Source organism: Alligator mississippiensis, chromosome 1 (genome assembly GCF_030867095.1).
Source record: "Alligator mississippiensis isolate rAllMis1 chromosome 1, rAllMis1, whole genome shotgun sequence".
In the NCBI taxonomy this organism is placed as follows: domain Eukaryota; kingdom Metazoa; phylum Chordata; order Crocodylia; family Alligatoridae; genus Alligator; species Alligator mississippiensis.
The window spans coordinates 438,614,939-438,642,322 of NC_081824.1; the positions used below are offsets into that span (position 1 = coordinate 438,614,939).

The following is a 27,384-nucleotide window of genomic DNA, read 5'->3' on the forward strand; positions in this document are numbered from 1 at the left end:
ATAGTAAACATTGTTCACTTACCGTATCTTTCTATTTGGTAGATTGTGTTCTAAATTAATGAACACAGAAACATTCAGCTTCTCCCACAAGAGGCCACCGACCTAGCTGAACAAATATTCATAGGTGCTGCCCAGAAAAGCATTAACAAAGAACAAAAGTCAAGATTTAGAGAGGCACTTTAGGGCACCTTTAGCTTAGGAACTGGAGTGTTGAAAAAAATAGGTTCCTGATGCCAACAAGGTGGTTTAAGGAAAGAAAGTCAGGACCCTTGACTCCCTATACAGTCAATGGTGTCTCCAAAGGGCAGCTCAGACAGTCCTGAGCAGGAAGCCAACCTGGTCCATAGGAAACACATAGAACAGTGGTATGTGAATGTCAACCCATCTCTAGAGCTCTAGCACCTGACCCAGAGCTGTGTTTGAGGGCCTCTACTCTGAATTCTGAGCACAGACCTCTCTTGTGAGTACAGGTATGACAGCAGTGCCCACCTTTTACATAACAGTTGTTAGAAAACTTGTCCAAGAAGTAGAAGAAATGAAGTTTATGACCTCTTCATCCTGAAGACATTCAAACCAACAGCTCCCACTTCTCAGGAGAGTACCATAACCACCAGGTTATAGCACAATCTGGAGAAGGATGGGAGCTTTTGGGGGCTTATGCCACACCACTGGAGAGGAGATAGTTCTGGGTTCTGTGTATTAATAAGAGAAACAACTCTAGGAACAAAGACCACTTTTAAGTGGAATGCCTTATGATCCCTCTTGTTTGCTCTTACCCCAGCCTTGTGGTTCTTTTACTCTTGTCTGTACAGGGGTCCAGCTCCCACTGGAGGTGTGGAACAGCACCCCCAGCCAGTATGCAATGAACACAATACATGGTTTCCCGCTGAGTTGATCATCAGCAACAGTATGGCTATAATGTAAGTGCCATACTTAAAACTATCAGCTGTTGTACGTTGCTGAAGCCCCAATAATTTAAATGTTAAGGTGGAGCTACGTTTATTTGCACTAAGGAGCATTTCTGATAGATATGGTGTAAAAAACAGCTAATATTAGTTGCAGAACCAGAATTTCCTCATGTGAGAAACAGACTGGATGTCATGTGCATAGAACTTTGTAATATTTTTTCCTAAAACCATATGTTTTTTTTTTTAATTTTCTGTACTCAGCCCCAGATAGATGAAGCAAGAGATGCAATATTACAAGAAGCTGCTTCACATGAATTTTTCAACAACCTCCACAAAATGACACATTCCAACTCAAATTCCTAGATTAAGCCTCGGGGGGCGGGGGAACAGGGGGAGTGTCAAATTACTTAGCAGAAGTGCAATTAATAATTTATACTTTATGTGAAATATCCACAAGTTCAGTGAGTAAAACACAATTTAATCAGGCAATTAAAAGATAGCTAGGCAATAAAAGAGAAATAATTCCTTTACCTCAAAGAAAAGTAAAATTGTACTGGAAAGCAAAATTCAAACAATTCAAAACAAAAGCAACTAGGCATGAGGGGAACTACTGGCCCACTTTTATGGGAACCTCTGAGATTGACTAAGACAGGTGTTGGGTCATAACCTAGCCCTCTCAATGGTCCTTTAAGCACTGCTCTGATCAGAGAAAGAAAGGAAAATATGTTCTAATCATTTGTGAAAACCTCAGTGGGATCTTTGAATAGGGACAGCAAAATAAACTAGTTGTTTACTGGAAGGAGAAGTTAACAAATACAATTATGAAAATATATTTTCAGCTACTAACAGTGAAAGAAAAAGTAACTTCCAGACCCCAAAGTAAAGAAAACTTAAACAAAGAAACATATCTTCTCAGGAATAAGAAAAGCTCCTGTCAAGATATTTTCTGTTTGTCTTACAGATGTCCTGTTTACTTTATTTTGTCAGTGTGTAACAGAGAGCCTGAGGGCTCTCTGTTCCTTTAAGAGAAGCAGCAGCAAAGCCAGGGAGCCCTGCAAGGTAGGCAGGGTGCAGCAGCTGCAGGTTGCCAGGGCAACAGGCTAATAGAGCAATTAGCAGACACTTGCAGGCAGTCAGCTGACCGGAGGAAGGCAAGGCTCTGGGAGCTTCTAAGCCCAAAGCTGGGGCTGGCTTTGGGAGTCTCTCACTGTCCAGGAGAGTCATTCAGGGATGCTTGCCTGCAGCCTACAGAAGCAGTGAGGCTCAGGGAGCTCACAAGGTACTCAGGCTAGAGGGCTTGCTATGCTAGGGAGTAAAGGTTTGCCCTCTCAAAGGCGCATGTCATTGTTTTCATTGTTATTGTTATGTCATAGCCCAGGAGCTTGTGTTTATGTTGTGTTTATACTGGAGGTTTGGAATGGGGGTGGAAAGGGCAGTTAAGGAGATTCCATTAGTGCCTGAGAGGCACATAATAGCCTTGAGCCTTGCCAGTGGCAGGCTCAAGCAGTTAATGAGCCCAGAGTGGACAGAAAATACAAGGCAGCAGTGAGACAGGGGGCTGGTGCTAGAGGAGCACAGACACAAAGGAACCTGGGTCTCAGCAAACAGGGGCTGGGGGCTCAGTGACCAGAAAGGACATGCAAGAGGTAGTGCCTCAAAGTCAGGATCCAGGCTAGAAGGCTTAGCTAGAGTAAAGGGGAGGAGTCCAACACAGGGAACAATGTTGCAGTACCACCCATGAGTCATGGGGTGTGGTGTAGGGGAGAATTTGGAACGATGCAATTAGCCTTTAAGGCTTTGGGTGCTCTGCTGGTTAACTATAGAGGCCCAGCAAGGGGCCAAAGATCAGTGAAGACTAGTAGGGTGCTGGGAACCCTAGTGGGGGTTCAGTGGAACTGGGGCTACACAAAGGTCCATGGGCAGCCTCCCTATTTATCATTATTCCATCAAGGTGTGGCAGGTGAGATGGGAAGGCACCCTAGGGGCAGAGTGGGGTACAGTCGCAGAGCCTTCAGGGCTACCCCTAAGACGCTCATCATCAGGGCTACACACTGATACAATCTTGAATTCTTCACATACAAATATCCTTCCCTATATATATTTAAGCATTCATTTGTGGGAAACTGCACTACTCTTTGCAATCCTTTCTAAAAGCAGCATTAGTTGTTTCCCTGTCAGCACTGATGTCAGCAGGAATATGTAGAATGCTGGGTAAAGCTTTTAGAAACTACTGTCACAGAAGGTAGATATGCTAAATCATACCCCTGTGCAGAGGATGTAGTACTGTTTGGACCATTTACATGTTCCAAAACAAGCCTTAAGTATTATTTTGTAGAGGAGGCTGAAGATGGAGTTGTGCGTTATCCTATAACACAAGGCATATTTTTTTCCAATTAAAAAGAAACTAGAACCTTAGGTAGGCTCCTAGGGCTATATTATTCAGTCTAAGATTCAAAGATAAATAAAATTGACTTTCTGGGGGAGGTAGGCTGACTACTAGCTCTAGGGCTGGGGTGACAGCTGATGCCAGGAGAGTACAACCATTACCTGCAGCCTAACCATGGACAGAACTGCTCTCTGAACCTTAACACATGGGTTCCCCATGCCCTGGTCCACCAGGTTGGTCAACCTAGTGGGCAGAGCCAGACATGGAGCTGGGGGCTGTGGGAGTAAGGTTCAGGAGCCACAAGTCAGGATCCAAAATACTAAGCCAAAGTCAAGAGCCAGGAATCAAAAACCTAGTTACCAAACCCAAAGGAGAATCCACAGGGTTAAGTCCAAGAGAAAGCCCAACCAGAATCAGGAAGCAGATCTGCAGGGAGAATCCAGAGGCTAAAATCCAGGAGCAAGCCAAAGTCAGGTTCAGGAACGAGGGAATCCAGAGAGATTACTGGGGCAGGAGCTGCTCAGAGACTGGAAAGCAGTGTGTTGTGCACCAAGGCTCAGGTGCTGGAAGAGTTCCTTAAATACAGCTCCAGAACCAGAGAGAAGGGGCCTAGAGGTCAGCTGGGTTTGGTTAGTCAGTGACCTTAACAAAGGCTGCAGAACAGGATCCTGCCTGAGGCTTACAGAGCTGACTCAGGAGCCTTCCACGCCAGACACTCCACCATGACCCCAAAGTGCCCTCGCTGCTTTTTATGCATTGTCACCTCAAATGCCCCCAGCTCCACTCTGTCCCATTATAACACATATCCCCCCATGCTCAGTCCCATCCGATTGTGCCTCAAGCTCCATCATATCCCACCAGCTCCCTTAAGCCTCACTGAGTCCCACCCTGCCCCCATAAGCCCTGCACAGATTTGTCATCATCATGTTTCAGCCTCCCTGACACCTAGCCATCTCCCTTATGCCCCATTGTGCTTGTTTGGATGTGCCCTGAGAAAGCAACTCTGGGTCTGTGCTTTCCCCCTAAGCACTGTAGCATGTCTCTCTCCCTCAACTCCCTTTCCTGGGTGATTTTAACTTCCCCTGGGCTAGGCATTCATCCTTGTCACCTAGGCAAGTCCTCCTAGGCAGGCCTGCTATGCCCTCCTAACTGTCTGCAGCTGAGCTTCATCCCCTGAGCCATGCACCCTATTATACCCCCTATCCAGCCCTGCACAGCCCCTGGGAGCCCATTCCCCTCAGAAATCTTTGCAAACAACTCCCCCCCACCCCATACACACATACACTCATCACAGTCCTGAATCACAGGACAGGTGAGGGCACGGCTGGAATTGTCCCCTCTCTCCCACTGCCCCTGCCCCCTCCTCCTCCCCCCCCCCCCCCACAGCATGCCATGGCCTCCATTGACATCCACCCTCAACATGCAGAAACAAATAGTTGGGGGCAGGCCTGCAGTACCCCTAACTAGGGAAACAACCCCTCTGGATCCATTCAGTTCTGGCTTTATGCCACCCTAAATGTGCTGCTCATTCAACCTCCATCATCTGTTGCAATGAATAACCCAGGAAAAGGTCACTGAAGTAGCTTATCTCTTCATCTCACCTTTGCAATTCCCACCTGCCCCCACCCCCTGATAGAGGCCTGTCCCATTACATTGGTTAGCATGTCTTCAACCCTGCCCCTCCTTCCCTGTCTCTGATTTGGTGTGGCTTGAAATCCTCTAGAACAAAACCACCCAGCACAGATCCCTAGGTAGGGCCACACCTTTATTAAACATGCTTGGGTGGTGAGCAGAGAAAACTGCCATGGGCAGATATCAGACAAGATAATTGTAGAAGAAAGGATAGTTTGCCTGGTGGAAGATCAAGAGTTGTTAACTTCAATGTGGTGAAACGATTGGCAGGAATAAAGTAGATAATAAATTCAGGGATCCTGGTTTTTTGCAATTTAAAAAAATCCCCAGCTTTCAGATTTAAAAAAGTAACCTCAAATCCACATTTTTCCATGATTAAAATGAAATGCCAGAAATATATGGATATACATATATAGTGGTGTTTCGTTTTAATCATGGAAAATGTGGATTTGAATTACTTTTTGAAATTCAAAAATTGGGGATTTTTTTAAACCAGAGAAAGCCAGGATCCCTGATAATAATGAGCCATTAAGTCAATGGACTCCCTCAGCTTTGCCTGGATAGGAATACTGCTGGGCAGTTTGTTTTAAACTTTGGGTGAAACAGGAATCAAAGGCAGCTGCAACTGTACCACCAATTACCCCACCCATGGATCGGCCCCTGTTACATAAGGTATCAGTTTGGGCAGGCCCTCTGTTCTGAAGGAAACTTAATCTATATCAAACACCATGAAATCCTGAAAACCTGAAGTAGATAAAATCTCAGTGGATTGATGGTGTGTAGGAATAGGTCTAAATCTAGTGTTAACTGAAGAGCTGAAGTTCAACATTTAATTTATCAACCTGCTGAAAATTTAAAGTATAGGCCATATAATTAATATTAACATTCAACAGATGTCAGTGTTCTTTTAATAGATTTTAGGCAAATTCTATTTCTTTTGGGAGTCTCTTTCATCAGATGTCCAAATTTGTTGGCATTTAATTCAGCCACAAAAATGTAATTTGCATCTGACAAAATGAGAAGTATTGGCAGTACTGTGATATTTTGAAGGGTGCCTGCTTAACTATTGCAAAGGTTGAAATTCACCAAATTAAAATAAGTGAATGAATATTCAATGTGTATGACAGAAGATGTTGCAAGTATATTAACCTTTCCTGTCACCCTAATTAATCTTTTCATGGGTATCAGTGTCTTCTACTTCTTTTGGATCAAATACCATTTATTTAAGACTCTCAGTTACCCTTTAGCTTATTCTTAATTTGCTTTGATATAAATTAGAATAACACAAAAATTGTCATATATAAATCATTATACATATACAACTTGACTGAAGCAAGATTGCTATTCTTCATCATGGAAAAAAAAAACATTATTATTATTTATTTAGTAGTACATTGAGACACTGTAAACTGATTTTTTAGAATTAGCTAAATCTCTGTGATTCCTATAATGTATATCATTCTTTACAAAACTATCATGGAGGTATACATGACTTGTGCCTTTAAAAATTAAGATTAAAACAAAGCGCAAAAAATATTTTTTTCTGAACAGCTTGGATGGATCAATTGTTTCTGACAGTTTTTCTATTGAGAAATGGCATAACCTTATTGACCTGAGCTGTAGATTGCAACCCTGCTTTCTAGAATAATGTTTTAACAACATTTGCTATTCACAGCACATGTACCTTAAGTAAAACTCGCAGAAGCATAGGAATAATTTTACAGAATCATAGAATAATAGAAAATTAGGGCAGGAAGGGACCTCAGGAGGTCATCTGATCCAACTGCCTGCTCAAAGCAGGACCATCCCCAACTAGATCTTCCCAGCCAAGGCTTTGCCTAGCTGGTTCTCAAAAGCCTCCAAGGATGGAGATTCCCCAACCTCTCTGGGTAACCTGTTCCAGTGCTTTACTACCCCCCTAGTGACAAAGTTTTTCCTAATATCTAACTTAAAATTCTCTTTTTACAACTTGAGACTGTTGATCCTTGTTCTCTTATATGCCACCACTGAGAACAGTCTAGCTCAGGAAAGGGAAAAATATGGCTTGCAGCCAGATTTCATTTCCCAACAGCTCCAGTGACTGCTACTACCAGCCCCAGCCCCACTGCAAGGCCCCCCTGGCCCATCTATCCTGCACCCACTATCAGGGGCAGGACCCGCATGGGCAGAGATGGGGCCACAGACCAGTGGAGAGTGATGTCTGGGAGCAAGATGTGTGGGCAGGGCTGGAGTGGTCCCAGGATCTTGGGGCAGCAGTGACAACATGGGATCAGGACCCAGGCAGAGCTGTGATCGACCTCCCACATGCCCCTGCAATGGGGGCATTTCTGTGGGTAGGAACTGGCAGGGAGCAGATTACAGCTCTGCCTTAGCCCCAGCTCTATGCTGTCACTTCCCCAAGGGCCCGGCTCTGGCCTCAGATGCAGCTCTCTGCTCAGCCATGCACCCTATGCATATGGCTTCCCACTGGTCTCCATGGAGACCATGGGATCACGGGGCCAGTGCCATGCCTAAGCCCTGGTTCAGTGGGCAGGGATGTGTGGGGAGCACATCATGGCTCTGCCCAGCCCTGGCATCATGGTGTGGGGTCGTAAGATCTTGGGGTCTTCTTGGCCCTGCACATCTGTCTCACTCCTGTACGCTGCTCCCTACCAGTCGGTGGCCTCATCCCAGCCACCTAGTCATGTGCCCTGCCAGCATGGGTCTGACTGCTGGCAGTGGCAGCCAGGAGCCAGGAAATGGATTCTAACCGTGGGCTGGATCCAGCACACTACCTGTATTTTGCCCACCAAAAGCTCCATCTTTTTGGAACCAGTCTTTAGGTAGTGGAAGGCTGCTATTACATCTCCTCTGAGGCCATGTCCACATGAGCATGGATGTTAGGTTCCCTGGGCACAACTAGCAGTGGGACACCTTGTGCCACTGCTAGTTGTCCCCATGGAATGCCTATGCCATGTGCCCTCCGTGTGCAGCAGGTTACCCTGGTTGGGGCAGAAGAGGCTGGGGCCTGCACCCTTACCCAGGATCCAGGGGGCCTCCTGGTGCTGCAGCAGCAGCAATTGTGCTGCTCAGAGCTTGGCAGCCAGCCAGAATGTGGCTCCAGATGGCCAGGCACCAGCTTTGAGTAGTATGTGCTGCCCCCGTGTGTGCTGCTTTGTTTATTTTTTTGGTGCGGGTCTTTCTGACCCCTGAATATCCAGGGGGGGGGTCAAAAACAAACAGCCCCTGCCCCAAACCCACAGTGCTCCCTTGCAACATGGATAACAGCTGAACGTGTGGTATGTGGTGCCAGAGACGTGACTGTGGCACCACATACTGCATGGCCATGCTCGTCTGGACACTGCCTCCAACATTTTTTTGCCCTCTGCTAGACTCTCTCCAATTTGTTCACAGACTTTCTATAGTGAGGGGCCCAAAACTGAACACAGTATTCCAGATGTGGCCTCACCAGTGCTGAACAGAGGGGAAGAATCACTTCCTTTGATCTGTTGGCAACACTCTTACTAGTGCAGCCCAGTATGCTGTTAGCCTTTGTTGCAACAAGGGCACGCTGTTGTCTCATATTCAGCTTATTGTCCACCGTAACCCCCACATCCTTTTCTACAAAGCTGCTCCTTAGCCAGTCAGCCCCCAGCCTGTTCCAGTACTTGGGATTGTTCTGTTCTACGTGCGGGACTTTGCAACTTGTCCTTTTTGAACCTCATGATAATTCCTTTTGTCTAATCTTCCAGATTGTCTAGGTCTCTCTGAATCCTAGCTCTGCCCTCCAGCATATCAACTCCTCCTCCCAACTTGGTGCCATCTGCAAACTTGCTGAGGGTGTACTACATCCCATCTTCCAGGTCATTGATGAAGATATTGAACAAATATTCTTTCATTTCTTTAATTTACAGAGGGTCCTGGTACCTGTCTCAGCAATGTTGGGGATAACAGGATCTAGAGAAGCCCTTCCTCCTGATGCAGGGAGAAACTGTCTACTTTTCTCAAGTCTAGCATGGAGAGTATCTACTGTAACAGAATCTCATGAGAATGGTCCCTGAAGGGTATCTAATAGTGATGCTATCCACAGCCCAGTGGTCCAATGTAATGTGGGCCCATGTAGATTAGGAATGAGGCAGGCATTTGTCAAAGGAAAAAGAGGAAAGTTGGCATTTCAACCACACCACAGAAGACCTCTTCAGCTGCTAGAAACATGGCAGTGTAGCTGAATGTTTGCTCTGATAGAAACATACAAAGTGCTGTGTTAGTTCTTTTGATAAACAACTCCAAGACCTAATAAAAAAGAGCCTCAAGAGTACTTTTGACCTCCCTAGGTAAACACAAACTTTGTAATGAGGAGGTCATTACAAAGGAGGAGGACCTCCCTAGGTAAATACAATCTCATGGCAATTGACATTGCTGGGTAGTATCAATGTTTAGAACTGTTTGCAGGGATGTCTTTGCTACCACTTACCCTCTACAATAAGGGCCAACAAGGCTTCTGTGGGTTAGGCAGTCCACAACATTAGCAAAATGTTTGTATGTTCAGGAATTATACCATGCAAGGAAAGTCTAATCATTTACATTTTGTAATTGAAAAGGGGTGGGGAATAATACAACTTTCTCCCAAAAAGGTCTAAATTCTTTGGGGAAAATCAGATATTTTTCTCTCTCATTGGAAGATATAGGATAGATGTAAAAATATTAAATTCCTTCCCCCAAAACCCCAGTATTTCTTTTCCACATGTTCAGTTGTTGGGAGAAAAAGACAGTGTCTGTTAGGCTTCTGGTGGGGTCCATGATGGACTCATTAATGGGCAGAGGAAGATTTGTTAGGTCAAACTGCTGCAAGATGTCAACTGGTGTGTATGAATGTTTGCTGATGGCCTGCTTGAATACTTGAAAGACTTGGTGAGGTGTCTAGGGCACTCCCCTGAGATGTGGGGAAATGTGGGTTTAAACCCCTTGCAGTCAGAAAGGAATAAGAACGTCCATTTTAAATCACTAGACTATTCTACAAGATTGGCATTCTCACCTACCTCATCACCAATACAATGGTCACAACTGCAATTGAGATGCTAGCATGTGTTAGGTATGCTATGATAATACCTACCAGATTTGGATCATCAGGGCCTTAGGTAAAGAAATGCCTGGTTTCTGGATCCTGAATGGACCAGGTCACCTTGAGCAAATCAAACATGACTACATGACTCTGGATACAGGGAGAAAGGGAGAAAGCCCAGGTACTGTTCTAACTGATCCTTCCACACAAGAGAAAGGGCCAGGTAGGAGCAGCAGACCATCCTGGAGATCAACAAATGCTGCATAGGTCATATTGCTAGGAGGTCTCTGTTTTCTTTGATCATGTGCTGCTGGTCCAGGAAGGTGGATTGCTGGGAGGGGATGGAGTCCAACTAATAAAGACAGGGAAGAGTGTTTTCACGTACACTCCTGCTAACCTAATGAGGGTGTTAAAGTAGGTTCAGTGGAGGATGGAGACAAAAGTCCAGAAGTAAGGAAGAAACCAGGGAATTTGGATGAAAACTTAGTAAAGGGAAGCAACAACAGAAGCATTAGCCAAATTCTCAGGGAGAAGATAGGATTTTCAGTTAGACACCTGAAATATTTATATAGTAATGCAAGAAGCATGGGGACCAAACAGAAAGAACTGAAGGCTCTAGTACAATCAAGGAATTATGATGTCATTGGGATTATGGAGACATTCACTTGACTGGAGTATGGAGGGGTATAACTTGTTCAGGAAGAACAGGTGAGGGAAAAAGGAGACAGTGTTGCCCTGTATATAAAGGAGAAGTATGTATTTTCTGACATGCAGTATGAAGTGGAAGGTAGGCCTGTTGATGCCTCTGGGTAATGGATAGAAAAGACAGCAGCTCTTCTGTCATAGTGACTGTCTGCTACAAGCCACCAAATCAAGAGCAGGAGGTAGACAGGCCTCCTTTAAACATTGATGAAAGCTTCCAAATTATAGGACTTGATTCTCTGGGGAATTTTATTATTAAGCTATCTACTGGGAAACACTGCAGTACACAAGCAGCCTAACAAATTCCTGGCGTGTGTTGAGGATAAGTTTTAGATACAGATGGTAGAGGCGCCACTTGGGGGAAGGGGATTTTAAAAAAAAATGTTCTTAATCAATTTCTTCCTGTTTGTGAGCAGCATGAAGAACATAAGAGCTGCCTTTTACTGGGTCAGACCATAGGTTCATCTTGCTCAGTATCCTGTCACACAATACCACAAATTGGATGCTGAAAAGGAGAGTGAACTGGGTATGACAAGGGTTTTTTTCCCCTTGTTCTCTCACTTGTAGCCTCCAGCATTTAAGATATAGGAAGTTTTGATTTGGTGACTATATCCCTAACTCTTGTGCTCAATAGCTGGCTACTAATGCCCCCTTCCTCCAAGAATTTGTTTAATCCCTTTTTGAATCTGGTTAAACTGTCAGCTTCCACTACATCTGGTGGCAATGAGTTCCACAGTTTGAAAACCAGGTAAAAAGCAACTTGGGTGGCTGTGACCACAAAATGGTAGACCTTAAGAGCACAGGGGAAGAAGGAGAGAGAGCAGCAGGAAAAAAAAGACACTCAACTTCAGAAAAGCAGAATTCAAAATAACCCGGGGAACCCTGTGAAGCAAGGTTGAGGGGAAAAGGAGCCTAGGAGAGCTGTCTGTATTTTAAATGGTCCATTTTAAGGGTGCAGGACCAAATTATCAAGATGCAACAGAGGAATGAAAAGTGCAACAGCAGACCACCCTGGCTAGACAGCAATCTCTTCAATGAACTGAAACTCAAAAAGGAGCCCTACAAAAAATGGAAATGTGGTCATTATATTAGGGAACAATATAAGAGTATTGTTCAGGTGTGCAGGAAGAAAGTTAGGCATGATTTGAGATCAACTGGCAAGGAACATAAGGCAATAAAAAGGGATTCTACAAGTATGTCAAAAATAAGAGGAAGACCAGAGAAACTATAAGTCCTGGAGGAAATGTGGAAGGCAACCTAGTTACGGATGATGCAGAAAGGGCTGAAGTATTGAATGCCTTTTTACTTCAGTTTTCACACACAGAAACTGCTACCAGATGATGAGTTCAGTTGGCAACAAAGACAGGGAAGGAGAAAAATAGCCTAGAGTAGTGGCAGAACACACACATTAAGCATTACTTAGACAAGCTAAATCAGCAGGGCTGGAAGGAGTGCACTTTAGGGTACTGAAAAAATTAGCTGAGGTAATTTCGAAGCCACTAGCTATCCTCTTTGAGAACTCATGGAGGTCAGGTGAAGTCCAAATGATTGGAAAAGGGTAAATACAGTGCCCATCATTAAGAAAAAAAATGACGATCTGGGGAATTACAGACCAGTCAGTTTGACCTTGATACCTGGAACGGTCATGGAACAAGTCCTCAAGGAATCCATTAGGAAGCACCTAGAGAAAAACAAAGTGATCAGGAGCAGCCAACATGGATTCACCAAAAGTTAGTCATGCCTGGTCAAACTGATTTCCTTCTATCATAAGAACTGTCTCTGTGGATGCTGGGAAGTGGATGTGAAATACCTTGATTTTCCAAGGCTTTTGACAGTGCCAGTCTCAAATACAGACTAGACAAAATACTGTAGAGTGGATCCAACATAGCTGGTTGGATTACTGTACTCAGCAAATAGTCCTCAATGGTTCAATGTTTAGTTGGGAGGAGGTATCATACAGGGTTCCTCAGGGGACTGTCCTAGGTCTGGTACTTCATTAATGATTTGGATTATGGGACTGAGTGCACACTTAGCAAATATGCAGATGACACGAAGTTGGGCAGAGTTGCAGACACCCTGGAGAGTAGGACTAGGATCCAGAATGATTTGGATATGCTAGAAAAATGTTCCTCAGTCAACCAGATGAAATTCAACAAGGATAAGTGCACAGCCTTACACTTGAAATCCAGTAATTCCATCCACAAATACAGACTGGGAAATGACTGTCTAGGCTGCAATACTGCAGAGAAGGACCTGCAGTGGACCATAAGTTGAATATAAACTAACTGTGTGCTCTTGTTGCAAAAAAAGCCAAAAGCAACCTGGATTGTATCAAGAGGAATGTGACTTGCAAATCAAGGGAAATAATTTTATGCTTTATTTGACACTGATGAGGCCTCGCCTGGAGTACTGTGTCTAGTTTTGAGCCCCATACATCAAGAAAGATGTGAACAGATTGGAAGAAGTCTAGCACAGAGCAACAAAAGTGATTTGGGGCCTGTGACAGAATCATTCCTGATATTCCATTCCACTTTATACTTTTTTCTCGTTGTTTGTTTTGGCATCTCAGGTCTTTAAAAAATTTAATAATTTTCTGTTATTTTACTTGAAAGTGGTTAACTGTAAACATTATAATACTTTGCACTCTTTGAATCAATGAATTAACAGCATTTAATTTGCTTTTCCAAATATATGTACTGGTCATGACTTAATGCTTCCATAATATAATAATAAGGTACATCTTGGATATCTTTTGACTGTCTGTTTGAAGGGTTATAAAGAGAAAAAGTATATGACCTACTTTTTATAGATATATACTTTCATGTCAGATAGCAACGCAATATGGAATATTTACAAAAGGGGTCAGCAACCAGCAGCCTGTGGACTTGATCTGGTCTGAGGAGTCCAATCTAGCCCGTGGAGGTCCAATCCAGCACAGGGGATCAGACTCACAGTGTCATGCCAGGCCATGGGCAGCCAGGTCCAGTGGTCACCTTGGGGTCAGGAGAAGCCAGGAAGTCAGAATCCAAGAGCTCTATCTGGGAAACCAAGTCAAGGTCCAGATGGGCAGGCAAAATGTGAGGTCTGAGAGCTTTCCAGGTCAGGTATCCAAGAGGTCAGGCCAGGGCTGAGTTAGGTATCTAGACAGTTAGGTAGAGAGTAAAGTGAGGAGGCTAGTTGAGTCAGGTATCCAAGGGATCCATCACACAGTAGCAGCAAAAGTCAAGTGTGCAGCAGTCTGGATACAGGGTTGAACCTTTTTGCCCAGACACTTCCCCTTCCAAGTCAGGGGCTTACATGGAAAGGGGCAATAGGTCACAGCTGACCATGGCTGGCCACTTGGGTGACAGGAAGTGGGTGGGCACCTAGGCCCAGATGAAGGGTTCTGACCAGCTGTGTCTGTACCAGTGTTCTGCTGGGGAGGTGGCAGACCAGGGCCACTTGCCCTACAAGACAGGCCAAGGCCCCAGGTTCAAAGACCATGGTCTGACATGGACGTGTGCTGTGCTGCCCCTCTGATCTGCAGTGCTTCCTCAACTGACTCCAGCTGTAGAAGGGCTAAGAATATGGCAGCTGGCCACTCTAAAGGAGACAGACAGAAACTTCTGGCCTACAGCAATGGGTGGGTCATCAGCTCTGGCTTGTGCTGGCAAAAAGCTGCTAACTCCTAGAATTAATGATTTCATGTTAGACATTCAAGTACTCTACCTTTTCTAAAATTACAATTACTAGCATGCAAAATATGTTCTTTCCATACATAACACTAACTATTGATTTACAACGGGAAAGAACATTAAAAAAGCATTCTTAATGATTGAAAGAATGATTCTTCACATCCTCAGAGTGTTGAGAACATCTTAGCGGCCTTTCATCAGACATTTGTAACTGACATTTTATAAGCAATGAAATCAAAGAAACATATGACTTAAGTGAGTTTTCACAAGGCAGCATTATTTCATTATTGTTTGCTAAAATTTGAAAAAGAGAGATTAATCTTGCTCTTCACTTATGCATTTGTGGACTCTATTGGCTCTTTCAGAATTTAAACTTTTATTTATTTGGGAGGAGAGGGAAACCCCCTGACCTTTCTATATTTCCCAGTAAATATAACGTCTTGAAAATGGTCAATGTTCTTAGTTATTAGATAATTAGTCAAAAAGGTATGATTTGCCATATCTAGTAAAACTGCTTACTCTTTTGCTGCCATGAAATACTGTAACTTACAACAGTATAAATTACTTCACTACAATCCCCGTTTTGTTTTAAATTTATGCACTTAAGGCACAGTAAGTGATCTCACTTTGGTCTGAAAATGTATTGCGTGGAGAATGGCAGACAAGTTTCTTAGGGTAAATCTGGTATCTTTTATTAGACCAACTAAAATAGTTGGAATTAGTTGATCTAATAAAAGCTATCGGATGTACCCAAAGACCCTTGTCTTCCTATGTCCTTAGACCAACACAGCTATAACGTATACCCTTGTGCATAGAATATAGGTTACCAACTAAAAACAGGATGATTTGTTATAAAGGTTATCCAAATATATTGTGGTAAATATATTTACAAATCACCATGCACATTTTAAAATTTAGAAAATAAAAATTTTAAATATAGAAAATAAAATTTTTGAACCAGAAGATTAAAATGAACACTAAAAGTACATTTCTTTTGCTTTTTAACATAAGAGACTTGTCACTGGGAGACACAGAAAGCATGACCCAGAGTTATCAAACTCTCAATATTAGACATAATATTAATTTTAATACTTATCCCGACCTTACAGGGTAGAACTCTAATGATTCTAAACTAAATCACAAACAGGAAGCTTATAAGAAGTGGAAACTTGAACAAACACCTAGGGAGGAGTATAAGAATATTGCTTGGGCATGTAGGGATGAAGTTAAGAAGGCCAAAGTGGAATTGGAGTTACAGCTAGCAAAAGACGTGAAGGGTAACAAGAAGGGTTTCTACAAGTATGTTGGTAGCAAGAGGGCAATCAGGGAAAGTGTGGGTCCCTTACCAAGTGGAGGATGTCACTTAGTGACAGAGGATGCAGAAAAGGCTGAGGTGTTCAATGCTTTTTTCACTTCAGTCTTCACAGGCAAGGGCAGCTTCAAAACTACTGCACCTGGCAGCACAACTTGGGGAGGAGGTGAGCAGCCAACAGTGCTGAAAGAACAGATTAGAGACTATTTAGAAAAGCTGGACATATACAAGACCATGGGGCCAGATGGGATGCAGCTGAGGGAGTTGGTTGATGTGATTGCAGAGCTGCTGGCCATCATCTTTGAAAACTCATGGCTATCAGGAGAGGTCCTGGATGATTGGAAAAGGGCAAGCAGAGTACCCATATTTAAGAAAGGGGAAAAAGGAGGATCTAGGGAACTACAGACCAGGCAGCGTCACCTCAGTCCCTGGAAAAACCATGGAGCAGATCCTCAAGGAACCCATTTCTAAGCACTCGGAGGAAAAGAAGGTGATTAGGAACAGTCAGCATGGATTCACCAAGGGCCAGTCAGGCCTGACTAACCTGATTGCCTTCTATGATGAGATGGCAAGATCTGTGGGTGCAGGGAGACCAGTGGATGTGGTCCAGTGGACCTTGATTTTAGCAAGACTTTTGATATGGTCTCCCACAACATTCTCCCACACAAGCTAAGGAAGTATGGGCTGGATGAATGGACTATAAAGTGGATAAAAAAATGGCTGCAGCATTGGGATTAGAGAGTAGTAATCAATGGCTCGATGTCTAGTTGGCAGCTGGTATCAAGTGGAGTGCCCCAGGGGTCAGTCCTGGGGTCAGTTTTGTTCAATATCTTAATTGATGACCTGGAAGATGGCATAGAGTGCACCCTCAGAAAGTCTGAAGATGACACCAAACTGGGGAGAGTAGTAGATATGCTGGATGATAGGGCTAGGATTCACAATGACTTAGACAAATTGGAGGATTGGGCCAAAAGGAATGTCATGAGGTCCAAGAAGGACAAGTGCAAAGTCCTGCACTTACGATGGAACAATCCACCGGTACAGGCTGGGAGTGGACTGGCTGGGCAGCAGCTCTGCGAAAGAGGACCTGGGAGTTATAGTGGACAATAAGCTGAATATGAGTCAACAGTGTGCCCTTGTTACAAAGAAGGTTAATGGCATACTGGGCTGCATTGGCAGGAGTGTTGCCAGCAGTCAAGGGAAGTGATTATTTCCCTCTATTTGGCACTGGTGGGGCCACATCTGGAGTACTGTATTCAGTTTTGGGTTGCCCCACTACAGAAAGGATGTGGACAAATTGGAAGTCCAGTGGAGGCCAATGAAAATGGTGAGGGGGCTGGGGGACATCACTCATGAGGAGAGGCTGAGGGACCAAGGCTTATTTAATCTAGAGAAGAGAAGACTGAGAGGGGATTTAATTGCAGCCCTCAACTACCTGAAAGGGGGGGGGGGGGGTTGAAAGATGAAGGAACCAGACTGTTCTCTGGTGGCAGATGACAGAGCAAAGAGCAACAGTCTCAAGTTGCAGCAAGGGAAGTCTAGGTTAGATATTAGGAAGAATTTTCTCATGCGGAGGGTAGTAAAGCACTGGAACAGGTTATCCAGAGAGGTTGTGGAATCTCCATCCTCGGAGGTTTTTAAGGCCCGGCTAGACAAAGCCTTGGCTGGGATGATCTAGTTGGGGACCTTGTTTGAGCAGGGGGTTTCATAGTTTCTAGGGTTGGAAGGGACCTGAAAAGATCAAGTCTGACCCTCTGCTCTGGGCACAAACGAGTGCTGGGATCATAATACCCTAGTCAGATATCTATCCAACCTCCTCTTGAAGGGCCCCAAGGTAGGGGAGAGCACCACCTCCCTTAAGAGCCCATTCCAGAGCCTGCCAGCCCTAACCATAAAGTAATGCCTTCTGATATCAAGCTTGAACCTATTCTCAATCAATTTGTGGCCGTTATTTCTTGTTATCCCAGGTGATGCCTGGGGGAACAGAACCTCACCTATTTTTCTTTGGTCCCCCCTGGTGAGTTTATAGATGGCCACCAGATCTCCTCTCAGTCTTCTCTTGTGGAGGTTGAATAGATTCAGGCCCTTTTAGTCTATCTTCATAGGGCCTGGCCTTCTGCTCCCTGACCATGGGATTGGCCCTCCTCTGAACCTCTTACTGACTGCCACCTCGCATTGGCGGCCCATGTCCATGCTGGAGTCAACAATGACTCCAAGATCCCTTTCAGCCACTGTGTTGTTGAGAAGGGTGTTCCCCAGCCTACAGGTATGTTGTGCAGGTTTCTTCTCCCTAGATGCAGTACCTTGCACTTGTCTGCATTGAATTCCATCTTGTTCTCATCCGCCTACATCTGTACCCTGTCTAGATCTCGCTGGATTCTGTCCTTCCCCTCCAGTGTGCACACTTCTCCCCACATCTTTGTGTCATCAGCAAATTTGGACAGCGTGCTTTCCAGGCCCACCTCCAAGTTGCTGATAAAGATGTTGAATAGCACAGGCCTGAAGACTGAGTCCTGGGGAACTCCACTGCCCACATCTCTCCAGGTTGAAAATGACCCATCCACCACCACTCTCTGGGTGCAACCATCGAGCCAATTTGCCACCCATCTGACTATGTAGGCATCAATGCCAGAGTCGCCTATTTTTTTTATGAGCATGGGGTGAGAAAGAGCGTCAAAGGCCTTCTTGAAGTCCAGGTAGATGACATCCACCTCAATGCCCACATCCAAGGACTTTGTGACCTGGTCATAAAAGGAAACAAAGTTAGTCAGGCAGGATCTTCCCACAATGAACCTGTGTTGGTTGCCCCTGAGCATTACCTCCCATGCTGGGCACCCGCAGATGTGTTCCTTGATAATTTTCTCAAAGGTCTTCCCAAGGACCAAGGTGAGACTAACTGGCCTATAGTTACCCGGGTCCTCCTTTCTCTCCTTCTTGTAAATGAGGACCACATTGGCCCTTTTCCAGTCCTCTGGGACCTGGCCAAAGCACCACGAGTGCTCATACAGCCGTGGGGGGGCCCTGCTATGACTGCCGCCAATTCCCTTAGTATTCTTGGATGAAGAGCATCCAGACCTGCTGATTTAAACATGTCCAGCCCCTCCAAAAGTTCTCTAACTAGATCATCTCTGACCCTAGTCATGGCGTTGTGTCCCCTGAGCCTGTCCATAATCCTAGTGGGGGAACTGTCTCAGTCCCTGCTTGGAAATATGGAAGCAAAGAACTTGTTGAAGAGATCGGCTTTTTCCTTTGCTGCAATCACCAGATTGCCAAGCCTGTCCTGTAGGGGCCCCATGTTACCTGGTGCCTTCTTTTTACTCCTTATGTATTTGAAAAAGGATGTTTTGTTATCCTTAATTCTGGTCACCAGCCCTAGTTCCATCTCTGCCTTGGCCTTCCTAACTGCTTCCCTGCAATCACAAGCAACGGAGGTGTAATCCTCCTTGGTGATAGCCCCTTGCTTCCACTGCTTCTTTGCCACCTTTTTTGCCCTCAGGCCCTCCTGGATGCCTTTACTGAGCCAAGGGGGCTTTTTAGCACTCTTGCCCCCTTTGGTTTGCATTGGGACTGACTTCCTCTGAGCTTGGAGGATCATCTCCTTAAGGAACAACCACCCATCCTGGACTCCCATCTCATTGAGGCTCTGAGTCCCCAATGTCTCTTACTAATCTTATCTTGTTGAAGTCAGCCCTCCTGAAGTCAAGGACTTTTGCCTTACTGCTTGCTTTCATCACCCTGTGCCAGATAGTAAATTCCAGCAGATGATGGTCACTAACGCCTATGTAGTCAAGCACCTGCAGATCCTTCACCAGGTCATCACCTGTGGCAAAGACCAAGTCCAGCAAGGCATTTCCTCTGGTAGGATTGTGTACCTCCTGGGTTAGGTGGAGGTCCTGTACGCAGGCTAAAAGCCTATGTGAACGTTCAGACCTGGCTGACTGATCTTCCCAGCAGATATCTGGGTAGTTTAAGTCATCTATGACAACCACATCCCTTGTCCTTACAGCCTCCATGAGTTGGCCTGAAAATTCCAGGTCCAGCTCATCCCCCTGCTGAGGCGGTCTCTAGTAGATGCCCACTATCAAGTCCCTTTCCCCATGACCCCCTTGCATTCTTACCCAGAGCACTTCAGTTTGCCCCTCTTCTGAACTCATCCTGATCATCAAGGTGTACTGCTCTTTAACATAGAGTGCTACACCCCGCTTTCTTTTTCCCTACTCTATCCCATCTATACAACCTATAGCCCTCGATGTCTACTGCCCAGTCGTGGGTAGAATCCCACCAGGTTTCTGTAAGCCCAACCAGGTCTGGGTTTTTGCTAGCTAGCAGGAGGGCAAGTTCTTCCTGCATATTTCCCATACTTCTAGCATTTGTGTAGAGGCATGTGAGACCTCCTATGGGTGTCCGCGCTGCCCTCTTGTTCCCAAGCTTGCCTGGGCCCTTGTCACTTACCTGGGTTGTTCCTGCTCGCGTCACCTGGCTTGTTGTCGAAGTGTCCTCCTGCACCTCTGCATCCCCATCCCCCAATGAACCTAGTCTAAAGCTCACCATATGAGATCAGCCAACCTAGAAGAAAACACAATGATCCCCCTCCACTCCAACAAGAATTTCTCCCCTATCACTTCACTCACCCCTACTTCACCCAACCACAACTTGAACTCAGATCTCCCACATAGCAAGCAGAAACTCTACCACACAGACACCACTGCTTATTAAGCTAGATGACTAGTTGAACTAGATGACCTCATGAAGTCCCTTCAAACCCTAATTTTCTATGATTCAAAGAGAATAATACATTTTTTCATTATTCAATTATTCAATATAAAGTATGTTACCTTCAGTATTAATAGTCTGGTGCAGAATAGACAAAAAAGAATGTCAGCTGGAAATGACACAGATTACTACCAGAACTGACTTTATGAATATCTACTCTAAAATGTGAACTAATAATTGTAATCAATAATTCAAAGTATAGAAAAATATTATTAATGATTTGTGGCAGAGGTGATATCTTTTATTAGACCAAGTAGATATTTGCAAAAAAAAAAAAAAAAAAATTATTTGCAAGCTTTTGGGGGCGCACACCCTTCCTCAGGCATAGCAGAATGCAAAGAGTGTAAATTTTCTGCCAGGTGGAAATGAAAGCTTGCAATTAATTTTTTTTTTTTTTTGCAAATATCTACTTGGTCTAATAAAAGGTATCACCTATGCCACGAGTTCTGATTTCTTGTGCCTGTAGCCCAATACAGCTACAAACTGTAGCCCTGAAAAATATCATTGTAAATTTAGACAATTAAGCAGCATTTTTATAGTTCATTCATAGTTTGTAGGTTCTTTAGGTGTTCATATATCTATTCATAAAAAATACTGCTTTATTAAATAATTTTTAAATACAGAATAAAAGAGTAGTTATTAAACAGTAAGGATGAAGATGGTGATAGTGATGTTAACAGTATAAAGGCATTAGACGTATTTCATCCCAGGAATAATATTTATAATTAAATGCACTTTGAAATAACCTTTTTGATGTTCACAAAATTTCAATATTTTATGGTGAATTATTCTGAATGTTTAAAATTGGTCCGCAGTATTTTACCAATAATGTATACAAGTGTGGTTGTAACTTTACAGCCTTGAATTTACAGGATCATTTAATTTAACCCCGTGAACTTAAGCTTCATAAGACAATTTACTGCTTCAGTGCTTTGTCTTTTAGGTCCTTGGCAGATGTTACATTTTATTGCATGATTAATGCAAGTTTTGCATGTTAAATGGTAACATGCCAGATGCTGAAGCAATTTATCTCATAATAAAAATGGCAAATCCATTCCAAAATGGTGACCCTGCCTCAGAGTTACTTGTTGAAAGTGGAACTTTTCTGGTGCATAGAGCACATTAATTTTAACACCTTGGAAGTTATAAATAGCTCAGTTGGGCTTGGCTAGGTCCTATAGAATCCAAGAGTGCACTGCTTGCTAGGCCCTTCCCTATGCCTGGGCTGCAAGGAGACTATGACTCATGCTAAACTCTGTTGCCCCAGGCTGCAGCAGATCACACGTGTGAATGCACCCAATTGCTGGCCAGACAGAAGGGAACATAACAGCTCACATGTGCATAAGTACTGCTGCAAACTTGCTCAATAGCAGCTTTCAGAAGCTTCGTGTGATGAGCCACCTGCAGCCAGAACAAGAATGTCTGCAACCACACCTTTCTGTTTAGCCTCCAGGCAGGCAACTGAGAAGTGCATAACCTTATTGCAATATGTGGTGAAAAAGAAAAGCAGTGCTGCCTGAGGATGGCTTCCTCGAACAGTGTCATCTTTGAGAAGTATGGGGCATGGGCGACTGGTGCTGCCTTAGTCAGGAGGGCACATGCCCTCCCCACAGCCAATGTCACTGGTGGCGGGTGGGGTCCCCCTGTGGCTGATCTCGTTGATCAGGGTGGGGGGTCCTATGGCTGATTGTGAGACGGCCTATCTCTGTAGCCGCTCCCTGGCCGGCGCTTGCAGGGTGGGGGAACTGGTGCTCCCACCTGCCCCCCCTGCTCATCACTTAAGTAGTGACTGTGGCTGGTCAGGGGGTGCACCAGCACTTTCAGGGGGTGCAAATGCACCCTCGTGTACCCCCTGTATCGCCACTGGTATGGGGTTATAGTTTACATTGGCGCCAGGTCTAGTTGAAGACAAACATCTTCAGGGCTCAGTAAAAGCAGTCACATGATGCCAAACATGCTTCTGGTGTTTGGAGGATGATGACATCCTACTATGTGGAGCCTTCCCACATCTTCTCAGGGCACCTTCTTGGTTGAGCCCTAGTGGACTTATGACGCTGCTGTGTCTGTTGAGGGTGACAAGAAATCTAGTCCCTCTGAGGGGGTAGAGGAGGACAAAGGCCACTCTTCCCAGGCACCAACTTCCCCTGAGAGGGCATTGGAGGAGCCTGAACACCTGGGAATGTCTGAGGACAACCTGTTTGGGATCAAGGAGCCAAAGAAGCAGCAGTCTGAAACAGAGGAAATCTCTGACAAGACTCTCATTGAGCCCTCCCAGGTCCCTTGGATGACACCCACCATGATGTCCTCCACCTTCTGGTAACCCTGGCATCACTTTATTGCTGCACTGTGCCCTGTGCATTGCACGTCACTGGTGACCAGGGAGTCTGTGACTAGGGAGCCAGCAAACAGGACTGCAAACAGGGGAAGCAGTTTGCAGGCCAGTTTGTGGGTAGTAGCATAGTCTATTAACTCACAATTGCTCTCAGCCATGGCAGTGACTTGCCATATTTGCAGGCATCCCGGCACCGCTGAGACCTTCACCCAGAAAGAGCCTGGGGCCCCGGACTGAGGGGGCTTCCTGGCATGGTTGCCGGCAACTGAGGCACTTGTGGGGTGTCCTTCCTGGTGGAGTCTCTGGAGGGCCGGGTGCGGGAGCTCAAGGAGGAGATGCATCAGCTGCACACCATCAGGGCCCATGAAGACTTTACTGATGGCTACTGCCAGGCCCGTCTCCAGATGAAGAAGAGAAAGAGATAGAGATGGTGGCCAGCATGATGACTAACCAAGAAGACCCACCTGCAGTGACCTGGAAGACAGTTACCTCACACTCCAGGAAATAGAGAGCAGCTCCTCCCCTGTCCCTGCGCAACAGGTATGCTCCCCTCCCCACACATGAGGACACTTCAATGGTGATACCAGAAGAGGAGGAAGGTAAGCAGCTTGCTGTCACCTCCAAGAGGAGGCACAAGGTGGCGGTGGTTGGAGACTCCATCCTGTGGGGCACTGAGGGACCTATCTGCCATCCAGACCCCCTAGCCCATGAGGTCTGCTGCCTCCCAGGGGCTCGCGTCCAAGATGTAGCAGAGAAGCTCCCCAGGTTTGTCTGGCCCTTTGACTACTGCCCCATGCTCCTCATCCATGTGGGAACTAATGACATGGCCAGGAGTAATCCAGACTGGGTCATGGGTGACTACAGGGCTCTAGGGGCTGGGCTCAAGGCATTGGGGCCCCAGGTAGTCTTTTCTTCTGTGCTCCCTGTTTCAGGCCTCAGTCCCAGAAGGGAAGGATGCATTGAGGAAGTGAACTGGTGACTCTGATGCTGGTGCCACTGAGAAGGCTTCAGATTCCTTGACCCGGCTTCACAGTACGCACTTCAGGGAGAGAGGACTCCTGGGAAGGGATGGCATCCACCACATGAGGAAAGGTAAGTCCTTGTTCGTGGCCAGGATGGCCGATCTTCTGGACAGGGCTTTAAATTAAGATTGCTGGGGGACGGGGATAGACAAATTCAAACATGTCCAGGGACCAACAAACAAGCATATAGGGACACTTGGGGAGCCCCCCCCCACTGGGGGGGGGAGCTCTGCCATGAGCCCCCAGGGGCCTCGACAGCTGCTGCAGCAGCTGGTGAGTACGGGGCTTTCTGTTTTGTTTTTTAAGTGCCAGAACGCTGTGGCCAGCAGAGCAGCCATTGATGGGGCTGAGAGAGTGGGTGGGGGTTGGAGGATACTCAGGGGGGCTGAGGGAGCAGGCAGGGGATGGGGCCTGGTGGGGGTCCCCCCATGCCTCCCCCCACACTTACTGGCACCGAGCCTGGGTCCAGCTCCCTGCGGCAGCAAGTGGAGACTGCCAGAATCTCTGAATCTTTTCCAAATCAATTTGGAGGCTTCAAATCCATTTGGACCTTTTAATTGGTCTCCTGATTTGATTCGGATTTGGCCACCAAATCGGGCCGAATCGCCTCCAAATCAAATCAGCAACTGAAGCTTTGAACAATCCTAGCACTTACCTTTGGAAGTCCAGGAGTGACAACATGACTAGAAATGTCTCTCTCAAACTGGCTTTTATGCAGGTGTTGCTTCCCTCGCATCAAGAGTTGCTTCTGATTTACCCATCAGTCTCCTCTTGTACCAGATTAAGTTTAATCATATTCTATAGAATATGCACTGTATAACAGCACCATCATCAGTACCCAACTGCTTAACTTTGGCTTTTCACATCCACTTAGGAATAAAATTATAATTTCATAAAGGAGAGGAAATAATATTGCTTAAACACCAGCAGCATAAATTAAGTACAAAACCACATTTTCTTTAAATATTAAACACTTGTTGGCTCGTTAAGAGCCACATTAACATAGCTCTGCTCAATGCTCCTGGCAGGGGGCAATGAGGGAGATGTGAGAACTGCATACCAGGAAAAGCAAATTACATAAGGAAGAAAAGATGTGGGATCAACCTAGACTTCTAATTTCAGAGTTTCTTCAGTCTGAAATGAACCCATCATCTAGGACAAAGGGGCAAAGACATCAGCTTTGTGAAGCTGGCAAACCTCATATTTGTCTGCATAGAGTAATGTACTTTTTATCTGTATACAAACACCCATTCACAATTGTGGACCGTAAGTGTGAAGTCTTTGAAAATGTTCAGGTTTTTTTCCCCTTGTAAATGCAGTCTTATCTTGAATGAGAACTCTGTCGTGCTGGGCACTCCTGCTTTGAACAAAAGATATCCCACTGTGCAGGGTCTTCAGGTGATACAGGAATACCAGAGGCAACTAAATCTTCAAAAGTCAACACAGTGAACTGTGGCTGTGTCAGTTCTGTAGAAAGAACCTAAGGAGAATACAGTTTGGATTAGACACTTGAACCAATTTAATTATTCTTCCTTTGTTCACCTGCTGCCCTCCACGCCCCACTCAGTTCAAACTGTTCTAACTACCAACAAGAATAAAAGGTTGAGATTCGCAGTAATATGAACCTTATCTTATCTGTACTGTCCTACAAAGGAAGAGCAATAGGGCAATCAAGACAGTCTTGAAGATTTAGGGCCAGATTCTATTCTAACTATGCAAATCTATTCTATCTTGAGTCTGTGGAAAAAATTTTAACAGGCTTACTTTTATAACATATCATCTTAGTCTTAAATCTAAAATAACAAAATGCACTGAGAAGAAGGACTCATTAAGTTCTTGCATTAACTGTTTTTTGGGGGGACTTAAGCAGTGAAAAAGGATTTGGTCCTTAAATTCTGGTGTAAGAAATGAAGGGACAAAAAGAATGCCAGAATGAGGAAGTTACGCATTCTACAGTAAATATGGTGCTTTGAAATAACGTTGCCACAGTGTGGATGCGTGAACCCTGAAAAAGCACGGGAGACCAGATCAATTTGAACAGCAGCAACTGCTGGAGTTACGCATGAGGTCTTTGCCTCCTTGTTCTTATATAAGAAAACATAAGGGATGAGCTGGCTATGATCTTCCCTCAATTCCACTGCTCCTTGAATACCACAATAACTGTGGGCTACAAAAGCATATGTGGGATACAACTGTTTCTTAGAAGGCAAGTTGTTGGTCAGTGTCTCAAAAAAAACCTTTTATTTTTTTTTGATTATGTGTCTGTGGATTTGACCGTAAATGACTTCCAAGTAATGCCTTTCCTGAGTGGTAAGATGGACAGTATTAGCTACATCAAACAAGGATGGCCTGGCTCTATTCAAATTTGGCATCTGCTCTGGCAGCAGACTCCAATAACTATTGCTTGACAAAATTCTATGATGTTACTCTGGATTACTGCCTTGTACCTCCACATATGGGTACATTTTTTATGCAAACAGAGGATGCTGTTTGAACTTTGGTGGAGTGAGCCTTGACATCTGGTGGAGCGACCAACTGATATTACCAGTGAGAAAGTTTACTACCCACTGAGCCATTTTGAATGGCTGCCTTTAGCTACAAATACATGGAGGAGCACACTATTGTTTTTTCAGGCAGTATAATATAGCAAAATTTTGGAAATACCCAGCATATGTATAGTAAATATTTCTCTCCCTGTGAGAAGTGGCGTTTCCAAAAAAAGATAGGCAGTAAGGCTGTGCGAAATAACACCATTTAGTTTCGAGTTCTGTTTCAAAGGGACACTGCTCCGTTTTGTTTAATCGAAACTGTTTAGCTGTTTTGACATTTTGCTCATAGACTATAATGGGGAATCATGAAGATGCCTATAACTTTGTCATTTCTTGCCTGATTTGGATGAAAATAGTAGGGATGGTAGCCCCTTCTGAGGCCATAAAGCTTGCCACATTTCAAGGAGATAGGTGCAGGGGTTTATGGGAAACTATACCTCAAACTGTTCAAACCAAAACTCATACCACATACCAGCAGCGGAAGCCTGTAGGGTTGTGCTGGATTCTTCCCAGGGGGCACAGGTCCCCAGATCTGCATGTGGGATGACAGCATGCTGCCGCTGCCAGCTGGGGGCAAAGCCAGAACCTGTGTTTGCTTGGCACACCTTGTGCCAAGTGCCAGGAAGAACCCAGCACTGGCGCTGGCCCCAGCTGGTAGCAGCAGCCTGCTGTCATCCCACACACAGATCCGGGGGGACGGGCCTTTGGATCTGCGCGCAGCACGGGGTTCTTCCTGGCTCTCAGTGTGGGCTGTCATCCTGCATCATCTGGGGGCCTGTGCCCCCCCGGGAAGAGCTGGGGGAAGCAATCAGAGAGCTGGAGAATCGAACAGGAAGCTAGATGTCAATATCACAGCAATCCTTCCCCCTCCCTCTCCTACTTTCTGTTTAGCTGCAGCAAGCCTGGTTTTGAAACTTGAAATGTTTCAAAACTTTCCAAGTGTCCTTGTTTACTTTTGAAGCTGTTTTGAAGCCTTTTGTTTCATTGATTTCAGTGCTGAGCTGAAAATGCATCAAACCAGCTTCAAAATGAAACACCTGTTAACCAGCCCTA

The 27,384-nt window shown here is 45.1% G+C and overlaps 1 protein-coding gene across 3 annotated transcripts in view; it reads right to left on the minus strand.

Annotated features, from left to right (window-relative positions):
• Positions 1–24,553: 24,553 nt before the first annotated feature.
• The window catches only part of AASDHPPT (aminoadipate-semialdehyde dehydrogenase-phosphopantetheinyl transferase), a 76,179-nt gene continuing 73,348 nt past the window's right edge, over positions 24,554–27,384 (minus strand). For 2 of the 3 annotated variants that reach the window (XM_019482013.2, XM_014600705.3), the window contains one exon: positions 24,554–25,262. In XM_019482013.2, coding sequence (XP_019337558.1) covers positions 25,104–25,262 — 159 coding nt within the window. In that variant the 3' untranslated portion in view covers positions 24,554–25,103. Of the gene's footprint in view, positions 25,263–26,803; positions 27,127–27,384 lie in introns of all 3 variants that reach the window. The other variant, XR_009459155.1, reaches the window with a different exon arrangement.